Source organism: Sminthopsis crassicaudata, chromosome 3 (genome assembly GCF_048593235.1).
Source record: "Sminthopsis crassicaudata isolate SCR6 chromosome 3, ASM4859323v1, whole genome shotgun sequence".
In the NCBI taxonomy this organism is placed as follows: domain Eukaryota; kingdom Metazoa; phylum Chordata; class Mammalia; order Dasyuromorphia; family Dasyuridae; genus Sminthopsis; species Sminthopsis crassicaudata.
This window is the reverse complement of record NC_133619.1, coordinates 48,892,609-48,916,808: the sequence shown is the minus strand read 5'-3', so window position 1 is coordinate 48,916,808 and position 24,200 is coordinate 48,892,609. Positions and strand designations below refer to the sequence as shown.

Genomic DNA, 24,200 nt, shown 5'->3' with positions numbered 1-24,200 from the left:
TTCTGGCTGGGAAAGCCTGATAGCAATTTTCTCTCTCTGAGTCTCAGTGTCCTTATTTTCTAAATAAGGCGATTGGACTATGCCATAAAAGGTTCCTTTCAGCTTGTATTCTATGATTCCATTCAGAACCTTGGAATATGGAGTCAGACTGAGCTTCAGAGAATGAAAATCAACATTTATTACGCACTTATTTGATGAGAACTGTGTGAGGTATGCAAAAACTGTCTTCAAATTCTCATGGGAATGGGGAAGATGATATATATATATATATATATTATATACTCATACATACATATATAACATAAATATATTTAATATGAATATCTATTCCTATGCAGATAGGAATATATGTATTCCTATATGATACACATACACTATACAACATACCAAAATTCTTAGGGTAGTTTTAAGCAATTAAACCTTTAGATTGCACTAAGACTTTTGGGACTTCCAATATAAAGTGATTCCAAGATAACTTTGGAAGAAAAATCATGAAGACCCTGGGGATGGAGATGGGGAGGGATCAGAAAGGTCCCATTCAAGAAAGAAGCACTTGGATATACTATCTAAATTAATTTAGCTACCTAGGATTAAGAAAATCAAGCCTCCAAAGGATTATTTTCTAGAGCCTGAAAAACTATCAAAATTTATGTGGAAAATCAAGAATTCAAGGCAAAATCAAGAATCTCAATGAAAAAAAATTTAAAAAGTGGAAAGGAAGGGGGGAGTTTTGTTGCCTCACCATTATATGGAAGTGAAACTAGACAACTTATTGTTAATTCCAGCAGAGGACAAGCTTAGTAAATCATACCAAATTTGAGAGATTGCATGCGATAGTCTTAGTGATGGATTACCTTGTCATTCTAGGACTAGTCTTGCTAAATTCAAAGAGTTTCATCACTAAGAAGTGAGTGATGAGAGAGGAGATGTTTTGGCCATTACCCCCCAAAAGCCATCTACTAAGCAAAAAGGGGCTACAATCTGCATTAGTAACATGAGGGCTTGCTGCCAAAAGATTGCAGACTTAACTCATTAAAGCTGAATGCCAAGCATGGTGCCATCACGTAGTAGGCTCTCATAAATGCTTCCTGAATGAGCAACTGAATAAGTGTTTTCTTTTTCTGGGGAAGATCGCTTATCTGAAATGATAGGGTGGAGATTTGCTGAGATTGAGTGTTAATTGAAAATTTCACATATTCTGGAAAACATCTCTATGTTATTTATAAACAACCAATTGGCAGCTTTTTACGTATCAGCAGATGCAATCCTATAATTCTGTATTAACATCTGTAAGTAGAGGCAAATTCATTTGAGTAAGTAGCAACATACATAGTCACAAGTCCTGAATTCAAGTCCTGACTACATAATATTTTAGCTTTGTGATAGTCACTTTAGCTATGGGAATTTCAGTTTTCCCATCTATAAAATGGGTATGTGTATGATACTTAGACCATCTCCCTCATGGGATATTGTGAAGAAACTGCTTGATAAATTGTAAAGCATTATATACATGTGAATTACAATTATAAGCCTCTGGTTTTTAATTTAACATTTCACACATAATTTTACAAGTATTTGAACAACAATGGGATTTGTCTACTGGCCATAATTCAATTCTATGAATATTGATTAGTGTCCTGTTTTGCAGAGCAATGTTTTTCAAAGTGGTATTTTATACACACACACACACACACACACACACACACACACACATACATACATAAAATTACAAAGAAATTAAGTCTTGCTAATATTTTCTATATTGTGGAACCTGGAGGGATAGTAGGAATTCCACAGCTCAAAGAAGTCAAGGACAGTAGCAGCCCCATTCCTACATTCCCTATTAACATATTGTAAAATTGTGTAAAATTTATGTGTTTCCAGTTAAGTGAATTACCATATTATGTTGTCTAGTATTTACTTAATTGACACAAGACAGACAAGTAACTTGAAAGATCCCTGCAAAGAAAGCAGAGATTAAAGATAATAATAGTATTCATACTGATCAGAGTGATGATACTAAAAATGAAGTCACAATAGAACCTGAAACGTGTAGATGTTCCTCTTTCTCCTTTCTATGAGTTCTTCATCAGCCACTTAAAGACCAAATCAAAATGAAAGCTGATGACACATTACCATGAAAACTTTCTATGATACCATAGAGTTAGTTGCTTTGACTTTCTCAAGATAAATGTTTAAAAGGACTGTCAAACTGAAAGAGGAATTGCACATTTTTGTTTTTATTAAAATCAAAGTGTTCTAAATCTGCTGCCTTTTCTGTGAAAAGAAATGACTATCAATAGTTTGCTAATGTTTTTGAAAAAAATAAACTTAATGCTGTCCTTTGAAGGGAAAGAAGACATTTCAACAATGAATTGGAAAATAACTGCTTTTTGAAAGAAACATTATTATTGAGTCGATCAGCCAATAAAATTCATAAAGTACCTACTATGTGCCAGGCACTATACTAAGGGCTAGAAAAAGCATTTGAGAAATAACTGTTTGGAAAAACTTCCTTTATTATCTATGCCCTTTGATACCCCTCATTTCCATCAAGAGACAGGATGGTAGAGCTGATAGAGAGCTAGTCTTGTAGCTCAGAAAACCAGGAATCTTGTATGGTTTCTGGCATAAAATCATTATTGAGCCTGAGCAATGAACTTAGTGTCTTGAGTATTCTAGGTCAGTGGTATCAAACAATGATAGAAATGAGAGCAAATAACTGTATATAAGGACCCCATGCTAGCACAGCAACATATAGAAGTGATCTCCAAACTTTTTTGATCCTTCACCCAATCAGTTGGGTAGTTAGATGGATATAGTACCAGCCCTGGAGTAAGGAAGACTCATATTTCTGAGTTCAAATATGGCTTTTTTAAACTATATGACTATAAGTAAGTCACTTAACCCTATTTGCCTCAGTTTCCTTATTTGTAAAATGAGCTGGAAAAGGAAATGGCAAACCACTACAGTATCTTTACTAGAAAAAACTCCAAATGGGGTCACAACAATTAAACATGACTAAAAAGCCTGAACAATAACAATAATCTTATTAATATAAACCTTATGTTCTCCCAATATGTCTACTTATTAATAAATCATATGCTGGATCTATTATACAAAAATGTTATATATATTAAAACTATGCACATATACATATATTTATATGTATGTATTTTTAAAATCAGATAAAAATTAAACTTTATTCTGGTAATTTGGTTTGAGCAACACTCAAATATTGTGGGCAACATGTAGCTCACAGGTGGTTTTGTCGAAGTCATTAAGTTACAGAGAAGGGGTTGACCTATGTGGCTAGAAGAAGTTTGCTTCTCTAAGAAAACCCTCTATCAATGAAATCTCAGTTCTAGTGACTATTGCCTTCCCTATGAATCATTATGGAATTTACTGGACAAAATGAAGTATACAACACATAAACATATTCATATTAAAAATTTTTTTAAATTTAAAAATTAATTAAACATTTAATTAAAATTAAAATTTTAATTTAAAAACTTGAAAAGAAAACTTTCTGACCTCTTAAACAAAGTTTCAATGGTTCAAAGTTTGAATCCATCTACTAAAAATATTTTTAAAAATGCAAAATGAGAGAACCAAGAGAACATTGTATATAGTAATAGCTATATTGTTTTATGAACAACTTTGAGCAAATAAGCTATTCTATTATAAATAACCCAAACTAACTATAAAGAACACAGGAAGAAAGATGTTAACTATATCCCAGAGAAAGAATTGATAAATAGAAGTATGTGTAGAATACTTTTATATATCTATATGTATATATCTGTGTATAATGATATCCATCTTTAGAGTGGGACAGAGGTTTAAAAAAGTGGGGAAAGAAATTTGCATGAAATTTTTTGTATATTTGAATGAAATAGGAAGTTATGCATAATTGATTTGCTGTTTCATGTGCAATTATCTTTTTTATCATCCTGAATTATAGAAATGCTTGCTTTATTCCATAAATTAGGAATAAAATTTTAAAAAATACACCTTCTAATTAGTTTGTAAAAACAACTGTTTGACATAAAGGAAGATGGAAATTCCCTGATGAAATTTCAATAAACATCTTTGCAGAATAGTAACTACCATGACTTTCTTTGTATGTTCAACCAACAATACTCTTCTTCCTCCCTCTGGCTTTTACACTTCTTTGTGAGAAACTTTTCCCAGTCTGACAGCTATTAAAACAAGGGTAAAGCTGAACTGAGAACCAACCCACAAAATGAGGTCTTTGAAAAAAATCATGAAACACATTCAATTACACTTATCTCACTAATAAATATCATTAAAAAATGCCTTTAGTGAATAAAAAGAATTGTACTAGAAATAAAGTACTTTTTTAAAAATAGTGTTCAATTTTTACTTCATCCTTTAAAAATTTCTACTTTAGGAGCAACTAGGTGATGCAGTGGATAGAGCACCAGCCTTGAATTCAGGAGGACCAGAGTTCAAATCTGGTCTCAGACACTTAGCACTTCCTAGCTGTGCGACCCTGGGCAAGTCACTTAACCCCAGCTGGTGGGGGGGGGAATTTCTACTTTAATATCTTACAACATATATATCATATTCATTTTTGTTCCTGTTTTTGTTTAATTACTCAGTCATGTCCAATTCTTCATGATTCCATGAACCATCTCTTACCTATTTGTTACTAAATATTAAATGTTTGTTATAAAGTAGAATATACTGCAGTTACATACTTTTTATTTTATTTTTTACTGATAGGTGGGAGATATAAAAATTTGAAGCTCACTTCTACATACCATTCAGCTAAGTTCTAGGGAACATAAAGAGTTTATAGAAAATACAATTCCTACCCTCACAGACCTTATGTCTCCTTATATACTAATGACTAACTTTTGAACGGTGCTTTATGATTATCCTCAATATTTATAAGCCTCATATGAAAATTTCAATTAACTGATGATAATTGGGGACAAACTGTTTATTTTATTTTCATCACACTAAGTGCAGTTATATTAACAATCCTATTTTGGTCTGTCTTTTTATTTGCAGAACTCATTTTTTCCATAATAAAGATGAATATAAATTTATAGGCAGTTATGTTACCTATGCATGCAGAGTTTGTTCTATCATCCTTGTATACAACTATGGGTCACATAAATGCATCTGTATTTATTACAATTTACAATGTAGCAATTTACATAGGCAAATTATGAGATACAGCCATTATAACAGAAAGGGCTCTTACCTTTTCAAGCATTGCATTGCCTTGGTGAGCATTTATGTTGTGTTTGCTGATCTCTCTCTTGTATTTATATTCATAGACTTGGTCAGTGATATTAACTAGAAGAGTTGATGGACTAGAAGCCAGCTTTCCACAATCATAAACAGTTCCACTTTCAATGTCAGTTGGTGCTGTAGCATAACGTAAAATCAATCCCATTATGAGACCTAGAGATAAAAATGTAGATTTAATGTCTCTGAATAAAGGAAATCTAGAATATGTGGTGCTAGATACTCATACAGTTGGCAAGGGAAGAGGTTTAAAAATTTTGCAGCCTTCAAACGCTTTTATTCCTACACAAGGATCAGTTCCATATTTATTATTTTTATCATATTTCATGTAATTCACATTAGTTCAAATTAGAAAAATTTCTAGTATAGTAGAGTACTGGTCTTGGACTCAGGAAGATTTGAGTTAGAACTCTTCTTAGATACTTACTAGTAATGTGTCTGAACAATTCACAAAATTTCTGATGCTTAATTTCCTCATTAGTAAAATGGAGATAATAATAATTTCTCATAGAACTAAATAAAATATCAAATAAGATATATTCTATACGAAATGCTTTCCAAACCTTAAAATGCAATATAAATATACTCTCGGTCAAGTCATTTATTCTGTATGAGTGTTGGACAGCTCCTGGGATCTATTTAGTAGATATATCTTTGTGGACTGCATATTCAGATTTCTTCAGCATGACAACTTTAGCTTTTATTCATCTGTAAAATGGAGTTGAATTAGATGACTTGTAAAATATTTTAGAAAAGTGGTTAGGTGGTTCAGTGGATAGTGCCGAACCTGAAGTCACAGGATGGTTTGCTAAGTTTGAACTTTATTGTACTTTTAGGCTTTGACAATTGAAGATTTATTCTGATTCATTTAATGATTTATATGGCATACATAAATTATGACATCTTCAAGATTTGATCAGTAGAGGTGGAATGGATTTGGAAGAAGGGAAGTAAGGAAGAACTGAGTTCAAATCCAGCCTCTGACACTTACTAGTCATGTGACTCTTAACCCTGTATCCCTCAGTTTCCACATCTATAAAATGAGCTGGAGCAGGAAATGATACACCACTCTTTACCAAGAAAACCTGAAAGGAAGTCGCAAAGAGTCAGACACCTGAAATGACAGAACAATAGCCACTATTTTCATTTGACTGTTGCTGTGTACTTCACAAGTTATTAAAAAAAAAAAAAAAAAAAAAAAAAAAAAAGGGAGACAGCAAGCTTCAGCAGTAAGAGTACAGACTCTGAATTCAAAGAACCAAAGGCTAAAAGCCTTTCTCTGATACTCAAGCCCATTGTGACCTTTAGCATCCTGGTTCAGTTCTGAGATCAGCTCTAGTTTTAAATCAGTTGTACTAGATCAAAAAGCAAATAAAGATGTGATGGGGTTTGTGCATGTGCAAATAGTTATGTGCTTTGTCTAATTCTAAATTTTATTTTTACTCTTTGACAGATGAAGATTGTTCTGATCTGTTCAATGATTTATATGCCATACATAAATTATGACTTGACTTCGGGATTTGATCAGTAGAGTTGTAATGGATTTGGGAGAAGGGAATATTCAGTTCATTCTTGCCACACATCATAATATTGTTCTCCAAATGTGTAAGGAAATAACATTTTCAGTGTTTATGTCTGAGCAAGATAATCCTCTCAAAATCAACCTAGAACATGAGGCCATTCCTAAATCTTTTTTATCAATCCTTGAGAGTATGATGGTTTCATTCTGTGTCATTATCACCTCACGCAGTCAGTGTTTAATAAATACTTGATCATTGATTAATTCTCTTCTACCAAACTTACTTTGTATTTACTTTCTATATATTTTGTATTTGTTCATCTGCATACAGTTTGTTCTACCAAGTAAAATATTTCCCAGGGCAGGAACTGCTTTTGGTTTTCTGGGTTTTGAGATTTTCTTTGATTGTTCCTTTTTGTGTTTTGTTTTCTTTCCCTAGAATCCAGCAAGTAGATGCACAATAGCTAAATCATCTAACTCCAGTCTATTACTAGCTATGTGACTCCTCCGGGGGGAAGTCACTTAATTTTTATTCACTTCCATTTGTATAAATGGGGATAATAACAACACCCACTTTAAAAGAGTTGTGGGAATCAAATGAGTTAATATTTGTAAAGCACTTAGCACAGTGCCTGGCACATAGGTGCTATATGAATGCTTTGTTCCTTTCCTTTCTCCCCTCTTACTTAGAAACATAGTTAATATTAATTAAATTCTTGTTTAATGGAAAAGAAACTGTTTTTATCTTAACTAACCCTATCTCACTGTTTAACTTCTTGCCTCTTTGGTTATCAGCTATTCAGCTAGATCCCTCTGACCAATAGAAAAGGAAAGACAGAGAAGAATAACATTTCCCTTCCTTTTGGCACACATACTCTGTGTGCAGAACATTTGATTGATCACAACAACATTTCTCTGAAAACGTAAGGGAAACCAAAGTTGTTCCCACGGACATGGACAGCTGTTTCTGGAGCACTCCAAATGTTATGCAGAAGTCACATGCCTCTCCTGTTTGTACTTGGTGCTTTACATGTTGCCTTCCCTTTAGAATGTGAGCTCCAGGAGGCCTGGGATGTTGTTTTTGCCTTTCTTAGCAAAGAGCCTGACATGTAGCAGACTTAATAAATGCTTGTCAAGCTGATCTTGAGAGACTAATACTTCTCTGAAAGATAACAGAAAGTCTGAAAAATTATAGGAACCCTGAGTCTTTTGATGAATGCTGGCCTGAGAGAGAATTTCCTTTTGCTGTTCTGAATCTTATTTATAACTTTTACATAAAGAAAAAAACCTTTCTTTCTTGAAAAGAGATTCACCTTCCCAAGCAGGATCTGTCAGGGAGAGAAGCAATCTAGTAAGGAACACCCCCTTCCCCAGTGTGATGAAAGGAAATCACAAGATGCTATGTGTAAAAACAGGCCCTGACCAGAAATACCAAAATCTACCAAGGTAGATAATACCTTGAAGTTTAGTTCAAATCCATTGCAACAAATTCTATGAGGAATTTCCTTTTTTGTTGCAAAGGGATTTCATAATACCATGAGATAACATGATATAGGGGAAGCCCCTTTGCTATTCCTCAACCCAAGTCGTGATTGAGGGCATTTGAAAGACACCACTGGGGCAGCTAGGTGGCACAGTGGATAGAGCACCAGCCCTGAATTCAGGAGGACTCGAGTTCAAATCTGGTCTCAGACACTTAACACTTCCTAGCTGTGTGACCCTGGGTAAGTCACTTAACCCCCACCTCAAAAAAAAAAAAAGAAAAGAGAAAGAAAGAAAGAAAGAAAGAAAGAAAGAAAGAAAGAAAGAAAGAAAGAAAGAAAGAAAGAAAGAAAGAAAGAAAGAAAGAAAGAAAGAAAGAAAGAAAGAAAGAAAGAAAGAAAGAAAGAAAGAAAGAAAGAAAGAAAGAAAGAAAGACACCACTGTCAGTAGATAGAACATGACTCTGGAGTAAGGAAGACCTGAATTCAAATTTGACCTCAGATAGTTAACACTTACGTGCTGTGTCACTTAACACAAATTGCCAGAAAGGAAGGGAGGGAGGGAAGGAAGAAATCTCCTCCCTCAAAAAAATTTCAATGAGTTCTAAATTCATTTACTAAAAATATAAAACAGTGTTGTTTGTACCCTCTGTTCAAGTTTACAAAACTATCTGATTGACATCATGGAAGATAGGAGCTTATTAACAAACTGCAACAAAATTTTTGCTTTGATGCTTGAGTTGATGTATGAAATTGAAAAAAAATAAGTGTCATGATTTAATAATCACAGTCAATAATATACTTCTTCCATTTGTATCTGCACATATTGGCAAGACAGCTTTTCCAGCTGGAACTGCCATTAAAACCAAGTATCAAATAACTCAAACGTAAAACCAGAACTTCAACTCATTATTCCAATATGTTAAACCAAGATTTTCAAAATAATGAAGTACATTCAATTGCATTGTTCTCGCCAACATATATTATTATTGATATGATAAGGATTTGTCACTGTTTAGATAGATATAGTATATGTGTACATACCCAGATATATATATATATATATATATATATATATATATCTGTATGCCGATATGCATGTGTATATACATATGTATACCTATGCATATATAATTAAATAGTATTTAATCATTTTTATTTTATCCTTTTTAATTTTTTTTTTTGCTTTTTGCTAAGGCAAATGAGGTTAAGTGACTTGCCCAGGGTCACATAGCTAGGAAATGTTAAGTGTCTGAAATCAGAATTGAACTCAGGTCCTCCTGACTTCAAAGCTGGTGCTCTATCCATTGTGCCACCTAGCTGCCCCTATCCTTTTTAATTTCTACATTTGTTTGATCATCTAGTTTTGAAAGCTGCTACAGTATTCTATAGAAAAGGGCTTTCCTCAAAGGAGTTATAAAATATACAATTATGTAAAAATTATATTAAGATCATTAGCTACTAAGTGATATAAATTATAATATACACAATATTATATGTCTATAATTTACTAACACATATACAACTATCAGCTACCTGCACAAGTACATTTTACTGATAGAGATGGGGATAAAAAAATCTAGAGACCTTTTCTACATACCACTGTGGTAAGTTCTGGAGAAGTTACAAAGTTTGGATAACATACAATCCCTGGCCTCATGGAGCCTAAGACTACTTAGATAATAAAGGCTAGCATTTGCATGGTGATTTATGAGTATTATTCTCCATGTTTACACATTATATATAGAATAAATGTGAAAAGTTCAATCAATTTATCTGAGTCCTGAATGTCAAGATCACATGGGCTCTGCAAAAACAGTCTGCATAGTTCATCTTCCCAGATAAATTCGGAATTATTGGAGGGCAGGGATCCAGAAGCCCCATTTCATCATTGATAAAACAATGGAATTGTATTTCTAAAGTCCTTTCCAAATCAAGCAACCTATAAATTCAATGTTTAAGTGTACCCAGCTGACTGAAAAACGGATTCAGAAGTGTTCTCATTCAATGCATGTTTATTGCCTGATGATGGATTGGTACCACGTACCACTGGAGACAAACATGAATATAAAAGGGTCCCTACACTCTCACAGAGTTTACAATCAAGTTTCTGGTCTCTCAGTGGACTCTGACTCAGCATCAAACCCGATACACTTTTGGCATGTGTCTCTTTATATTCAATTTTTCATTGCTCACCTAGCTATACAACTTTGGAGTTTCTCTGAATGATTTCTCTACCACGTCCCCCACCCCCGAGACCCCTTTTTCCTTCTCCTCTCCCTACCTTTTTCATCTTTTGTGTTTTGCTTCTCCCATTAGATTGTAAAAGCAGCTAAATGGCATAGTAGATAGAATAACTGGCCTGAAATAAGGAATCCTCATCTTTATGAGTTCAAATATAGCTTCGGACATTTACTAGCTATGTGACTCCGGGCAAGTCTTTTAACCTTGCTTGCCTCAGTTTTCTCATCTGTAAAATAAGTTGAAGAAGGAAATGGAAAATTACTCCATATCTTTACCAAAAAGCAAAACAAACAAAAACCCAAATGAGATCACGAAAAGTTGAATGTGACTGAAAAACAACTGAATATGAATTAAAATTAGATTACAAGGTCCTTGAGGGTAGAGACTATCTCTCTTTTTTCATATTGCATTCCCTAGTCCTTAGCACAATGGCAGGCACAAAGTAGACACTTGATAAATGTTTATTATTAATTATTTTACTTTTACTCACCTGTGGAAACCATTTTCTTCTTCAAGCAGATTTTCTACAATAATCATTCAATTCATTAAGGTGCTACAGTATTCAACATAAGGGGGTTTTCCTTAAAGGAACTATTCTGTCTTTTCTTAAATTATTGGGGTTTTTTGTTTATTTCTCTTGCAAGGCAATTAGGGTTAAGTGACCTGCCAGGGTCACACAGCTAGAAAGAATGAAGTGTCCAAGGTCTCATTTGAACACTGGTCCTCCTGACTCTGTGCTATCTAGCTGCCCAGATTATGTTTTAATTCAATTCAAACACTAGCATTAAATATCTATTATGTGACAGATACTGGAGATACAATGAAAAATGCACCGCATTACATCCTAGTTATGTATGTAGGGGCGAGAGATGGGGAGAGATGAGACACAGCATGTGCATAAATCAGAATATACAGTATATACAAAAAGGATACAGTCAGGATTTTCACAAGATAAAGCAGAGAAGGGGCAGTTAGGTGGTGCAGTGGATAGAGCACCAGCCCTGAAGTCAGGAGGACCCGAGTTCAAATCTGACCTTAGACACTTAACACTTCCTATCTGTGTGACCCTGGGCAAGTCACTTAAACCCAATTGTTTCAGAAAAAAAAAAAAAAAAAGATAAAACAAAGAAATCCTTTAGTGACCCAAATGGCTACAGAAGTAGAATCCTCCACTTTGAAGTTCTTTTAAGGTTTTTTGAGCCATAGGTGAACTCTCAGAGAGATTCAGAAAGATGTAAACTGAGGCGAGATATTGTGGAAAACCAAAAGGCTTTCCATAGGCCAGAGTCACTCCTGAGGCATACTTGAGACTTTGGGCAACAGAAAGACCAAGGCAAAGGGTTGCAACAGTGACAAGAAGAGAAGGCCAGTAGGAAGATGTGTCTATTACAAAATTACAGGATCTCTGGGCCATCCAGTCCAACCTACACCTAAATAAGCATCCCTCCTAATAATACCTCCGAGTAGCCATCAGTGCTTTTACTGAAAACTTCCTTCTAGCAAGCTGGACAGAGGAAACCTGTTCAACTTTGAAAACGCTCAGTTAGGAAGTCTCTTCTGACATCAAATATCTTTGCATCTTTTACCCATCACTCCTGGTTCTGCCATCTGGGGTCAAACAGAGGAAGCCCAATGTCTCTTCCATAGGACAGACCTTCAAATACTTGAAAACAGCTCTCATCTACCACTGACTCCATCCCTCCCCCCAAGCCTTCTTTTCTCTAGTCTACTTTAGACTACAAATCCCCAGTTCTTTGAACTAATTTTTATATGGCACGACCTTGAGGTCTTGTACCATCTAAGTCACTGTGTGGCTAGAAAATTCCCTCCAACTTATCAATGGCCTTTCTAAAACTTGGTACCCAGAATGGAATCCATTAAGTCTGTAAGCTCTTCATGCCAGGAAACAGCTGAGAGGATTTAAGCTCCCTCTGGGATCACTGAGGACCAATGACATCATGCAAGGGATGCCTTGATAAGTGAGACAGCTTCACCTTTTCTTCTAGTCATTGAAGTCACTTTAAGATTCTATGTGAAACGTCAATGTAACTTCAAGTCAAAGACAGAGATATGCACAAGAGGGGCAAAAAGAAGGATGTTAAAGCTCATCAGCCTTTTGCAACCTGCTTTTCTTAACCTTTAGAAGCCCCAGAGGCCTGTCAGGGATGCTGTAACCAGCGCCACCATTCACCTTGTTAAGGCAAGCATCTCTGATAGGACTGAGAGTCTGGGATTGATTGTATCCTTCAGCTGAGTAGCAATAACAGTAGCACCAGAAGAGAATATTTTTAATGTTTCAATTTATAGTTTTTTGTTTTGTTTTGTTTTTTGCTGATTTATATAAATAAATAAAAGAAATCAGGTGTCTCACAGAATAGAGTGCTGCACCTGGAATCAGGAAGACTAGAGCTTAAACTCCACTCAGCTGTTTGCAAGCTAACTAAAACCCTTTGTAAATCACTTATCTTTGTAATTTATCTTCTATATGCCTCAGTTTTTTCATCTGTAAAATGGACATAATTAGCATCTAACTCCAGGCTTATTGTGGAGATAAAATGACATATTTGTAAAGTATTTCATAGCTTTTAAAGTGTTATATAAATGCTAGCTGTTATTATTTAATATAGATTAAAAAGTAGATATGACTATGTTGGCTAGAAATCTGAAGGTAGAGAAAGGAAGCAATCAAAATACTCACAAGCTAGGGATTTTAGCAACTGTGCAGGACAGGATTTTACCTCTTAGTCACCACCCACATTTCCCTTCCATTCCTTAACTTGAACTGGATCACAGCCCATTTGTTGTAATCTCCTAGTACACCACACCTGGTGATTATAACACAAGGAGAATGAAATTCTAATTGGCTGAGTCAAGAGAGCAGTGAGTGAATGGCCTCAAGACTCCATTTTTAGATTCTCTATTTGTTAAGAGATTTATTGGATTATTGGTAAAATAAAATTCATCACTATTAGCTCCTTTCCATCTAGTTGGGCTTTAAACCACCAAATGTTGTTTGTCCTCTGAGGACCATGACATTGAGGAGGTGATATCATGAGATGCAAGTGAGCTGGAATTAAGTGAGGGAGTCTGGGCAAGGTCACTTGCCTCAATTCCCCCTCCAGAGCCATTGGGGTCCAGTGGTCAAATATAAGTTGGGATGACAGGAACTGGCCCTGAATGCAATGGGAGACCTTGGCCTTTGACCTTTTTAAGCTAAGGTCTTCAATAGGTCACAACCATTTAAAATGTTAAGGTTAGGTAGCAATTGAGACAGAGTATGTACACTAGGAAATATAAGGCCCACTAGGAGCTGCTTCCCACTTTGCTCACTCCAATTTCCAACTGTATTTAATGATTTATCTTCCATACTATGGATAATAAAACCTTGTGGAATTCACTTTATGGAAAATCAAAACAATAAAAAATTAGTAACAGGGAGGAGATGCCAAATCTCCATTTGAAAAGATGAAAGAACACTGAAAGAGCTCTTTCATGTGTCAGAAGGACCAGAGTTCAAATCCAGTCTCAAACACTTAGCTATGTGATCTTGGGTAACTCACTTAACCCTGATTGTATCAAAAGAATAAAAAAGAAAGAATGTTTTTTTTTCTTTTCCCTCTATAGCAACACAATTCAGTCTACTCCCAATAGTAAAAACATCTAACCATCTAACCTCACTCTGGCTGGATCCCTCCCTGCTAAATTGAATAACTTTTGCCTAAGAGCATCAGCCCAAACTACAAATTCCAAGGTGCTTAGCTATCACTCAAAATATTTGTTTCTTTTGGATGTACTCAGTGTCAGCCCAGCCCAGAGAAGGTATTACATATATGTTATAGCTCTCATATCAATGTAAATTAATTTGCATTAGATTTTTCATACAAACTCCTTAGTTTCTAGAATCCCTGTTGAACATGAGATAAAGAGCCATTAATGGCTTCTTTTCAAATTTGTTCCCATCATAGTGACTCTAGAATCTCCTCAAATATAAATCCTAGCCATGTTGTTATATTCAATCATTTCTGTCATAGCCAACTTTTTGTGACCCCGTTTGGGGGTTTTCTTGGCAAAGATACTGGAGTGGTTTACAATTTTTTTTTCAATCCTACCTATAAGATTTATTAACTGAAAGCATTAATCATAGAGTCTAAGTACTATTGATGCTTTCTATTGTGATCCTGAACAAATGATTTAAACTTTCTGGGTTGCCATCTTTAAAACATAGATATTCACAGAATCTCAGAGTGGAAGGAACTTGAGAAGTAATCTAATCTAACGTGTACTTGACACATCTAACAGATCACTGTTCTATAATACACACTACTGATTAGAAAATTGGGGAGAGGGAAATATATGTGTTGTGGAAATATCGGTGATTATTATATAAATATGAGGAATAATGGAAAGAGCATGGGATCAGGAGTCAGAGATTTCTATTCAGGCTCCCAGCACACTGCCAATATCAATCATAAGACTTTGGACAAGGTTCATAAGTCAATGACTATAGTAATGTAGCTTTTGATAAATCCAAAGACCCCAATTTCTGGGATAAAAACTCACTGACAAAAATTGCTAGGAAAATTAAAAATTAGTAAGGCCAAAACTAGGCACTGAACCATGGCTAACACCATATACCAAGATAAGGTTGAAATGAGTTCATGATTTAGATGTAAAGAGTGATATTACAAGCAAATTAGAAGAACAAAGGATTAGTCTACTTCTTAGATCTGTGGAGAAGCAAGGAATTTGTGGCTAAAGAAGAACCAGAATACATTATGGACTGCAAAAATGGATAATTTTGATTAAGTTTAAAAGGTTTGTACAAACCAAACCAGCACAGATAAGATTAGAAGAGAAAGCAATAAATTGGGGGGAAATTTTTACATCCAAGGATTCTGATAAAGACCTAATTTATAAAGTATGTAGATATTTTATACTCAAATTTATAAGAATACAAGCCATTTTCCAGTTGATAAATGGTCAAAGGAAATGAATAATTTTCAGATGAAGAAATTAAAACAATTTCTAGTGATATGAAAAAATGCTCTAAATCACTATTGATTAGAGAAATGCAAAAGTAAACAACTCTGAGGTACCACTATTCTCCTCTTAGATTGGCTAAGACAACAGGAAAAGATAATGATCAGTATTGGAGAGGATGTGGGAACTGGGATACAAATACATTGTTGGTGGAATTGTGAACTGATCCAACCATTCTGTAGACTAATATGGAATTATTCCTAGAGGGATATCAACCTTACCTTAGATTCAATCTCTATTGGATTTGTATCCCAAAGAGATCATAAAAAAGGGAAAAGGACACACACATTCAAAAATGTTTGTAGCAGCTCTTTTTGTAATGGCAAGAAACCAGAAACTGAGTGGATGTCTATCAATTGGAGAATAGCTGAATAAATTATAGTTATATGAACATTATGGAATGTTATTGTTTATCAAAAATTATCAGCAAAATGATTTCGGAGAGGCCTGGAGAGACTTACGTGAACTAATGCTAAGTGAAATGAGCAGAACCAAGAGAACATTGTACATGGCAACAACAATATTATATGATAATCAATTCTGATGGACGTGGTTCTTTTAAAAAATGAGGTGATTCAAGTCACTTCCAATAGACTTATAATGGAGAGAGTCATTTGCAACCAGAAAGAACTACTATGGGGATTGAATATGGTTCACAACATAGCATTTTCACTTTTTTGCTGTTTGCTTGAATTTTTGTTTCCTTTCTCATTTTTTTTTCTTTTTTTGATCTGATTTTTCTTGTGCAGCATAATAATTATGGAAATATGTATAGAAAAATTGTGCATGTTTAACATATATTGGACTACTTGCCTCTAGAAGAGGGGGTGGGAGAAGGGAAGGATAAAAAAACATTTTTATGGGGCAGCTAGGTGGTGCAGTGGATCAAGCACCATCCCTGAAGTCAGGAGGACCCGAGTTCAAATCTGATCTCAGACACTTAACACTTCCTAGCTGTGTGGCCCTGGGCAAGTCACTTAACCCCAGCCTCAGGGAAAAAAAAAAAAAAAATATATATATATATATATATTTTTTTTTTTACAAGGGCAAATGTTGAAAATTGTTTATGCATATGTTTTGAAAATGAAAAGCTTAAAAAAAGACTTTGGACAAGTACCATAATAATTCTGAACCTCATCTGCAAAATGGGGATACTGTTACTGTTTATTCCTGATAGGTGAATTGTGAATAAAACAGTCTGCATACTTCAAAGCACTTTGTAAAGATGAGGTCGTTTTATTTTGATTACTACTAAAAATAAAATGCTCACCAAGACCAATGCCTGTTGATTTTTTGGTGTTTTTTGTTTTTATATTATGTTAGTTTATTAATTTAGCCCTCCCTTCTCCCCTACTTAAAGATTTTTCTCTGAGGAAAAAAGGATGAAGAGAACATAATTTCAGCAAAACCAACCAATATATTAGCTGTATGTAGTATTTATTCTTCAGTCATAATCCCTCCATCCTCATCATTGAAAGGAGAGGTTTACACTTTCTCAGGTTTTTCTAGAACCAAACTTCCTCCTAAAGTGGAATTGTGCTTATGAACATGGCTTAGTGGGAAAAGAAGAATATTAGATTTGTACTTTCATTCAAGATTCAAAATTTGAATTCTGACTCAGTCATTAGCTCTCTGTGGCCTTGGGTATATTATTTTCCTTCTCAATGTGTCATTTACCTCATTGACAAGATGAAGGGGATCACTTAGGCGATTTACAAGCTTCCTTTGAGCTCTAGATACTAAGATCTGATGAAAAGCAAATTGATAAAAAAAAAAAGTGACAAAACCATCTTGGCTTGAAAATACTGGGATATGACATTAGCAAGGTATATAAAACTGGTCTGAGAATCAAAGAATGATCACATTTGGAGATAGAAAAGACCTTGGAAGTCATCTAATTGAATTTATTTATCTTAAAGATAAGGAAATTGAGAGCCAGTAAGGGGAAGAAATCCATCCTTTTGACCTCAGCTTTTCTCACTTAGTCTAAGGTCGTTTCTACTCTAACATACTACTTTTCTTCCTATAGTTTTTGGTGATTTACCCAAACTGAAAGTCTAGATATCATCCTGTAAGTATTAGAGATCTATCAGATATTATTTTTACAAGGTTTTCATGAAAAGTAACCTTTAAAAATTAATTGGATCAAGTCATTAGCATGTTATGTCTTCAATTTTTGGGAAACATACTGCTGGGTGAATTAAATGACTAACAATAATAGCAAGTATATTTTTATTATCCCAGAATACACTTAATGCTATAGAGTTCTCTTAGCAAAATAATTATACTTCAATTACTGCTCACTAAACAATAAGCAATATTTTCATATGAATTCTTCAACTGTCACCTTTTTTCCCCTAGCCAAATATAAGTAACTATAATATGTTTTTATAATCCCTTCCCTAAGTGCCTAGCTAATACTCCAATGGATAAAATGATGAATGTCACTGAATGCATGAAAACACTCTGGTGATAGGTAACATTAGAATTATAGAATTTAAGAGCTGGAAAGAACCTAATGCAATTCTTAATGGGATCAGAACATAAGGAGGAAGGTAGCAATTTAACTTTTATGAGCAATCAGCAATGAATGCGCAAAGTACTGTAAATGGATAGTATTCAGTGTACCAGATGCTGTCAATCAATATTTACAGCATTAATGGAGTTTCTGAGCTCTTAGTACATCTTAAATTAACATCATTATGACTTAAAATTTGAACCAGTTGGGCATCAGATTCCCATGATTATAAAAAGTAACAAAACCTCAGTAGAGGGGATTGTTAGAAGAAATTGTCCGTTAATGTTACCAGAGAAATGGCAAATGTTGTCATTTCACTATTAAAGATGTCAGAATGTACATCCTAGAACAAAATGCAAATAGAAAATGTTTAAGAAGAGTAAACAAAAACTGCCACTAGCCCATCTCCCCCGCCAACTATTTATTGAGCTATTTGTATCTCCCAGCTTGCCATATAATCCTATAAGATTAAAACTATATGTCTCCTTCACCCGTGAGAGCCATAACTAACAACAAAACAGAGTACTAAGCGTGATTTTCTCATACTTCTTTATCATTGAGACCACGCTTTCTCATTTTTACCGAAACAAACTGCAAAAAGTTTCTAGTGTATTGAAATTGAAATATAATCAATCCAATTCTGAAGAGCATCATTAACCTCATGGCCTCTGCTTCTCAGTTCCCCTGGTTTTTTTAAAGACTCAGCTCAAATGCTGCCCTCTGCAAAAGGCCATACTTAATCTTAACAACTATTAGAGCCTTCATGGCTAAGATCACTGTCCAACTACTTTGTGCATGGTCTGTTTTTTGCATGTTGCTTCCCTTATTAGAATAGACAATCCAGCCCAGAAGTCAGGAGGACTTGAGTTCAAATTTGACCTTAGACATTTAACACTTCCTAGCTTTGTGACCCTAGGAAAGTCACTTAACCCCAATTGCCTCAGGGAAAATATATACAGTCCATGAGAACAGAAATTAGTGGGATGAAATGATAAGTTTTCTCCACATCCCTCGAATTTAGCACAGTCTCTGGCATAATGAATGCTTCTTGACTGATTATATTCAAGACCCTGTGCCAAACATTAGAGATGTGAAAACAAACAACAATGAACATATAAATAAGCTCTGCTCTTAAAGAGCTGACATTTTATGGGCAGAAGGTACAAATCAACATAAAAATAACTAAGTACATAAGTGATAATTTAAGGAGGAGGAGGGAGGGACCACTGAGGGACTAAGAAAAGCATCTAGAAACATTGGAATGGAACCTTTTAATACATGGTAAAAAGAGGGCCTTCCTTTCAGACTGATTATTTTTTGAAGGCAAATTATTGTGCCTCAATTATTACTAGGCTTTTAATCGTTAAATGAGTGTTGTCTCAGACCAAGACATGGGAAAGCTCTTAGCTTAAAAAGGCCATGGTCTCCCACTACATGGAGGGCAATTTCTAGTCCTCCTGACTATGTCTTGTGGATGGACTCCCATGATTCTGGAGGAGAAAGTGAAGCTGATGACTACAGCCTTGCCTCACTTAAATTCAATACACTTGCAAGTAAAGACATCACTCTTCTAATGTCACTGGTCCTCCTCAAGAATGAAGGACCACAATAACAAGAAGTATTACTACCAAGAGAGATTTTAAGAGTCTGGTTCTACCTCCTCCTTTTTTTCAAATGAGGAAATTGAGTTTCAGAAAGGAAAAGGAATTTGCCAAAGTCCATCCACACAGTAAACTGCAGAAATAAGATTCCCAACTCAGCAACACTGACTCCAAATATGGCTCTATCTGCTGTGTCATATTGCATTTCTCTTTCCATTTTTTTTCTTTCTTCAGTTTTTTTTCCTGTTCCCTGGAGCTTTTTAAGACGTGAAAGCCTCAATCATGAAAGTGCAAGGACTATATATTATTAATATAGCAGCCAGACTTAGAAACAGAGATGTTCAAAAAATATAGGATGTTATCTATTCAAGGGAATTATTTATATAATAATAATACATAATAAGAGTAGAAGATATTTTAGAGGTCACTAGGATTATTGCTTTCATGATACCAAAACAATCAATGCAGTGGAAAAGAAGAAAAACAATTTCAAATTCATTGTTTGGCATCAGGTAGAAATACCTTTCAGCTCAATGAGTTTTTTTTTAAATAATTAACAAAGTACGATATAAAAGTTTCTCAAAAAGAAACAGAACAAAATCTTTTGCTACTCTTCCAAGTTAACTTCAGATAGTTACTACTGATTTCATTTCCAGCAGAGATTACAAATGCAAACAAATGTTAAGTTTTGAAGTTCAAGTACAATTTTTTTTCTTATTTTATTCTGTGATTCCCAAGACACACATGTACATACTGCTTTCCTTAGCTAGACTATAAGTTCCCTGAGGTCAGGGACTGCTTTTCTCTAGTCTGTTTATATCCTCAGCACCTAGAAACGTTCCTGAAAGATAATGGGCGCATGATAAATGTCTGTTGTTTGGCTTATAAGAGTCTGATCCTTCATTATTCCTGTAATGACACTGACTTGTGCCTGTTAGGTCCAGTGATGAGATGAAGATAAATTGTCTCAGAGGTTTTAGTGTCAAAATATATTGTCACTGTTGAACTCTATGTGACTCAGTGGACTTTTGTCCATGGAATTTTCTTGGTAAGGATCCTGAAGTAGCTTGCCATTTCCTTCTCTGATGTGTACCCATTTTATAGATGAGGAACTGAGGCAAATGGAGTTTAAGTTATTTGCCCAGGATCAAAAAGTTGGTGTCTGAGGCTGGGCTTTAATTCAGCTCTTCCTGACTCTAAATCCGGTGCTCCGTTCACTATACCACCATTTATATAATATGTCAAAGTGGACATGAGCCAGAGTTCCAGTGTTTTCAAACTCTATCTAGGGTAAGACAGAGTTGAGTTGAGTATAATAGGAGTATAATATAATTCTCCTACCAAACTCAATATGAACTAATAGAATGCTTTTAAGTTTTGCAAAGAGCTTTAGAGATTATCCCATATGCAACAATTGAACAATTGAATAAAGCAGTTATTATTTTCAATATTTTATAGATGAGGAAACTATGAGAAACCTTAGTGATTTGTGGAAGGTAACACACAGTCAGTATTTGAAGTAGAGTTTGAACTCAGGTCTTCTTGACTTTGGTCTTAACTGCCTAGACTTGAACCTGCCACAACTGGAAGAGCCACAGATTCCCTAGCCATGCTCCCAATTCAGATACTAATTCGGAAGAATAATGGTTTGGTTAAAAAATTGATTTCCAAAATGTTTGTAGCAGTTCTTTTTTGTAGTGGCAAGGAACTGGAATATGAGCAGATGACCATCAGTTGGCGAAAGGCTGAATAAGCTGTGGTATATGAATAAATGGAATATAACTGTTCTATAAGAAATGATGAGCAGGCTGATATCAGAAAAGCCTGAAAAGACTTACATGAACTGATGCTGAGTGACATGAGCAGAAAAACTAGGAGATCATTGTACACAGGGATGATTAAATATGATGGATTTGGCTTTTTTCAACAAAGATGATTCAAGGCAATCCCAAGAGACTTATAATGGAAAGAGCCACCCTCATCCAGAGAGAGAACTATGGAGACGGAATGTGGATCAAAGCATAGCATTTTTACCTTTGTTGTTGTGATTGTTTGCTTTTTTTGCCTTTTTTTTTCTTTTGATCTGATTTTTTTGTTGTTGAGAATGACAAATATGGAAATATGTTTAGAATAATTGCATATTTTAACCTATATTAGATTGCTTGCTGTCTTGGAGAGGGAAAAAATTGGAACACAAGATTTTATATAGGTGAATGTTGAAAACTATCTTTGCAAGCATTTGGACTATTAAAATAAAATTATTTCCTTTGTGAAAAATTAGATCTAATCAGAGAGAACTAGTGAGGAAAACAAATATCCGGTGCATCCATGATAGAAGCCAAACCAGGCAGGCAATTAAAGAGCTGAGGGACTACAGTGAAGGGAAAGGAGTGGGATGCAGGATTCAAGAGGGAAAGCACTGAATTTGGAGACTAAGGATCCCAATTCAAATAAAACTACCAAAACTACTAATAAATTGGTAGAAACCAGGTAACAAGTTAGTAGTAATCAGATAATAACTTGATATAAATCAGGTATAACTTCTCTCTCGTTCCTGGTTTTTATTGATTTGTAAAATGAAGGGATTGGGGTCTATTTTGGCTTCTTGTCCTGTGTGCCAGGATGTCAAATTGATGTCAAATAAGGTCCATTCTTAAGGTTACCCTGGCAGGCAGGCAGATCTAGTTGAGAAACAAGTAATTATGAGGAGTCTAGTCAAGTACTCAGTGTCTGGGAGAGCTAGTAGCACTACATTGGTTGGGTAAAGGCCCAAGTACCGTTATATCAGGGGAACATTGACATGGGATGGAATAGTAAAAATTACCCTAAACATGGTTCTAAAACTGAGACAGAAGGTCATGGGAGCTAGATTTAGAACTAGTGAGTCCTTGGTGATACCTAGTCAAATGCCATCTTTTGACAGATCAGGAAAGTAAAGTTACTTAGATAAGTAGCAGAATTGACATTTGAATTAGATTTCCTCGACTTCAAATTCAGGTTTCTTCTGTACTATGTGATTTGTTTTTAATGGAGAAGCATAAATACTATTAGATGAAAGCCAACTGTTAATGTTGGCTCTGCTAATTCTGTGACTTTAGGCAAAGCACTTAAGTGAGAAGAATCAAAACAGGTTCTTACTTCCTCTATTTCTTCAGCTTAGACAATAGATGATTTTTTGTGCTTGATGTGGGGAAAAATCTGCAGGAGGGAGGAGGAATGATTCCAGCTAAATTATGTCCAACTTTTCACCATCCCATTTGGGATTTTCTTGGCAGAGGTACTGAAGTAGTTTGTCATTTCCTTTTCCAGTGTGTACCCATTTTACAGATAAAGTGAGACAAACAGGGCTAAGTGGCTTGATGAGGGTTATACAACTAGTAAGTGTCTGAGGCTGGATTGAACTCAGAAATATGAGTCTTTCTAGTTCCAAACCCAGTGCTCTCTCCATTGTACCACCTAGTTGCCCACATGACACCAGTTAGCAGTATGGTTTCCAGAAGGGAGTAATGCTGAGTGTAAGATAAGGATTGTAAAATAAAAGATAAAATAGAAATGAATGCACTAATACACTGTTGGTGAAAGTATGAATTTATCCAACAATTCTTGAAAGCAGTTGGGAAGTACATGACAAGGGGGGGAAAAGCAATAAATATCCATACTCTAACTCAGAGATTCCCATAACTTTATGATCCCACATCCTCAAAGAAGTCAAAACCAAAAGGGAAAGATCACAAATCTATGAAAATCCTTTAGCGGCCCTTTTTCTGATGGTAGAGAACGTGATGCTGAAGTAGTACCCATCAATTGGAGAATGACTAACTGAATTGTGATTTATTAAATAATGGGATGTTACTGTATAAATAAGAAACAGTGAATATGAAGGATTTGGAGAAGCACAGAATAATCTATATGAATTAGTATAAACAGAAAAGGGAAAACAAAATACATAATTACCAATGAAAAGATAGTGGATAGAGTATCAAGTCTGAAGTGAGGAAAACTTAAATTCAAGCCTCTCAATTATTGTGTGAACCTGGACAAGTCACTACACCCCATTTGCCTCAGTTTCCTCATGTGTAATGTCAAACCACTCCTGTACATTTGCCAAAAAAAAATGGGTCACAAGGATTTGGATATGATTCAACAACAAAAGCAATGCAAATAATAAAAAGAACACTAAATCTGCCCTGAGATCTAAACAAAGTTAAACCACAAAGAAGAATTGAAAAATGTACCTGCTTTCCTTCTTTGAAGATATGAAGGTGACAAAAAATTAAGAAATACACATTTATTATGCCCTTATAATGACAGGCACTATACAAGCACTGGTTCCTTACAATAAAAATTAGAAATTAAAAATAAAATAAAAACTCTCCTTCTTGAATGCTTCTTCCATGAAGCAATTATTCCCCCAACATTCTCTCTGTCATTTCCTTATGGAAGCTTTCCTTGCTGGCTTGTCAGGTTGCCAGCCTCAAATCCCTGACCAATTCCTAGTCTTAGTCTTATTACAA

General features: G+C 34.9%; 1 protein-coding gene across 1 annotated transcript in view; it reads right to left on the bottom strand.

Moving 5' to 3' along the window:
• Positions 1–24,200, bottom strand: part of SLC9A9 (solute carrier family 9 member A9) — a 707,151-nt gene that overhangs the window by 671,216 nt on the left and 11,735 nt on the right. Inside the window, exon 2 of the mRNA XM_074298418.1 lies at positions 5,237–5,439. Coding sequence (XP_074154519.1) covers positions 5,237–5,439 — 203 coding nt within the window. The remainder of the gene's footprint in view (positions 1–5,236; positions 5,440–24,200) is intronic.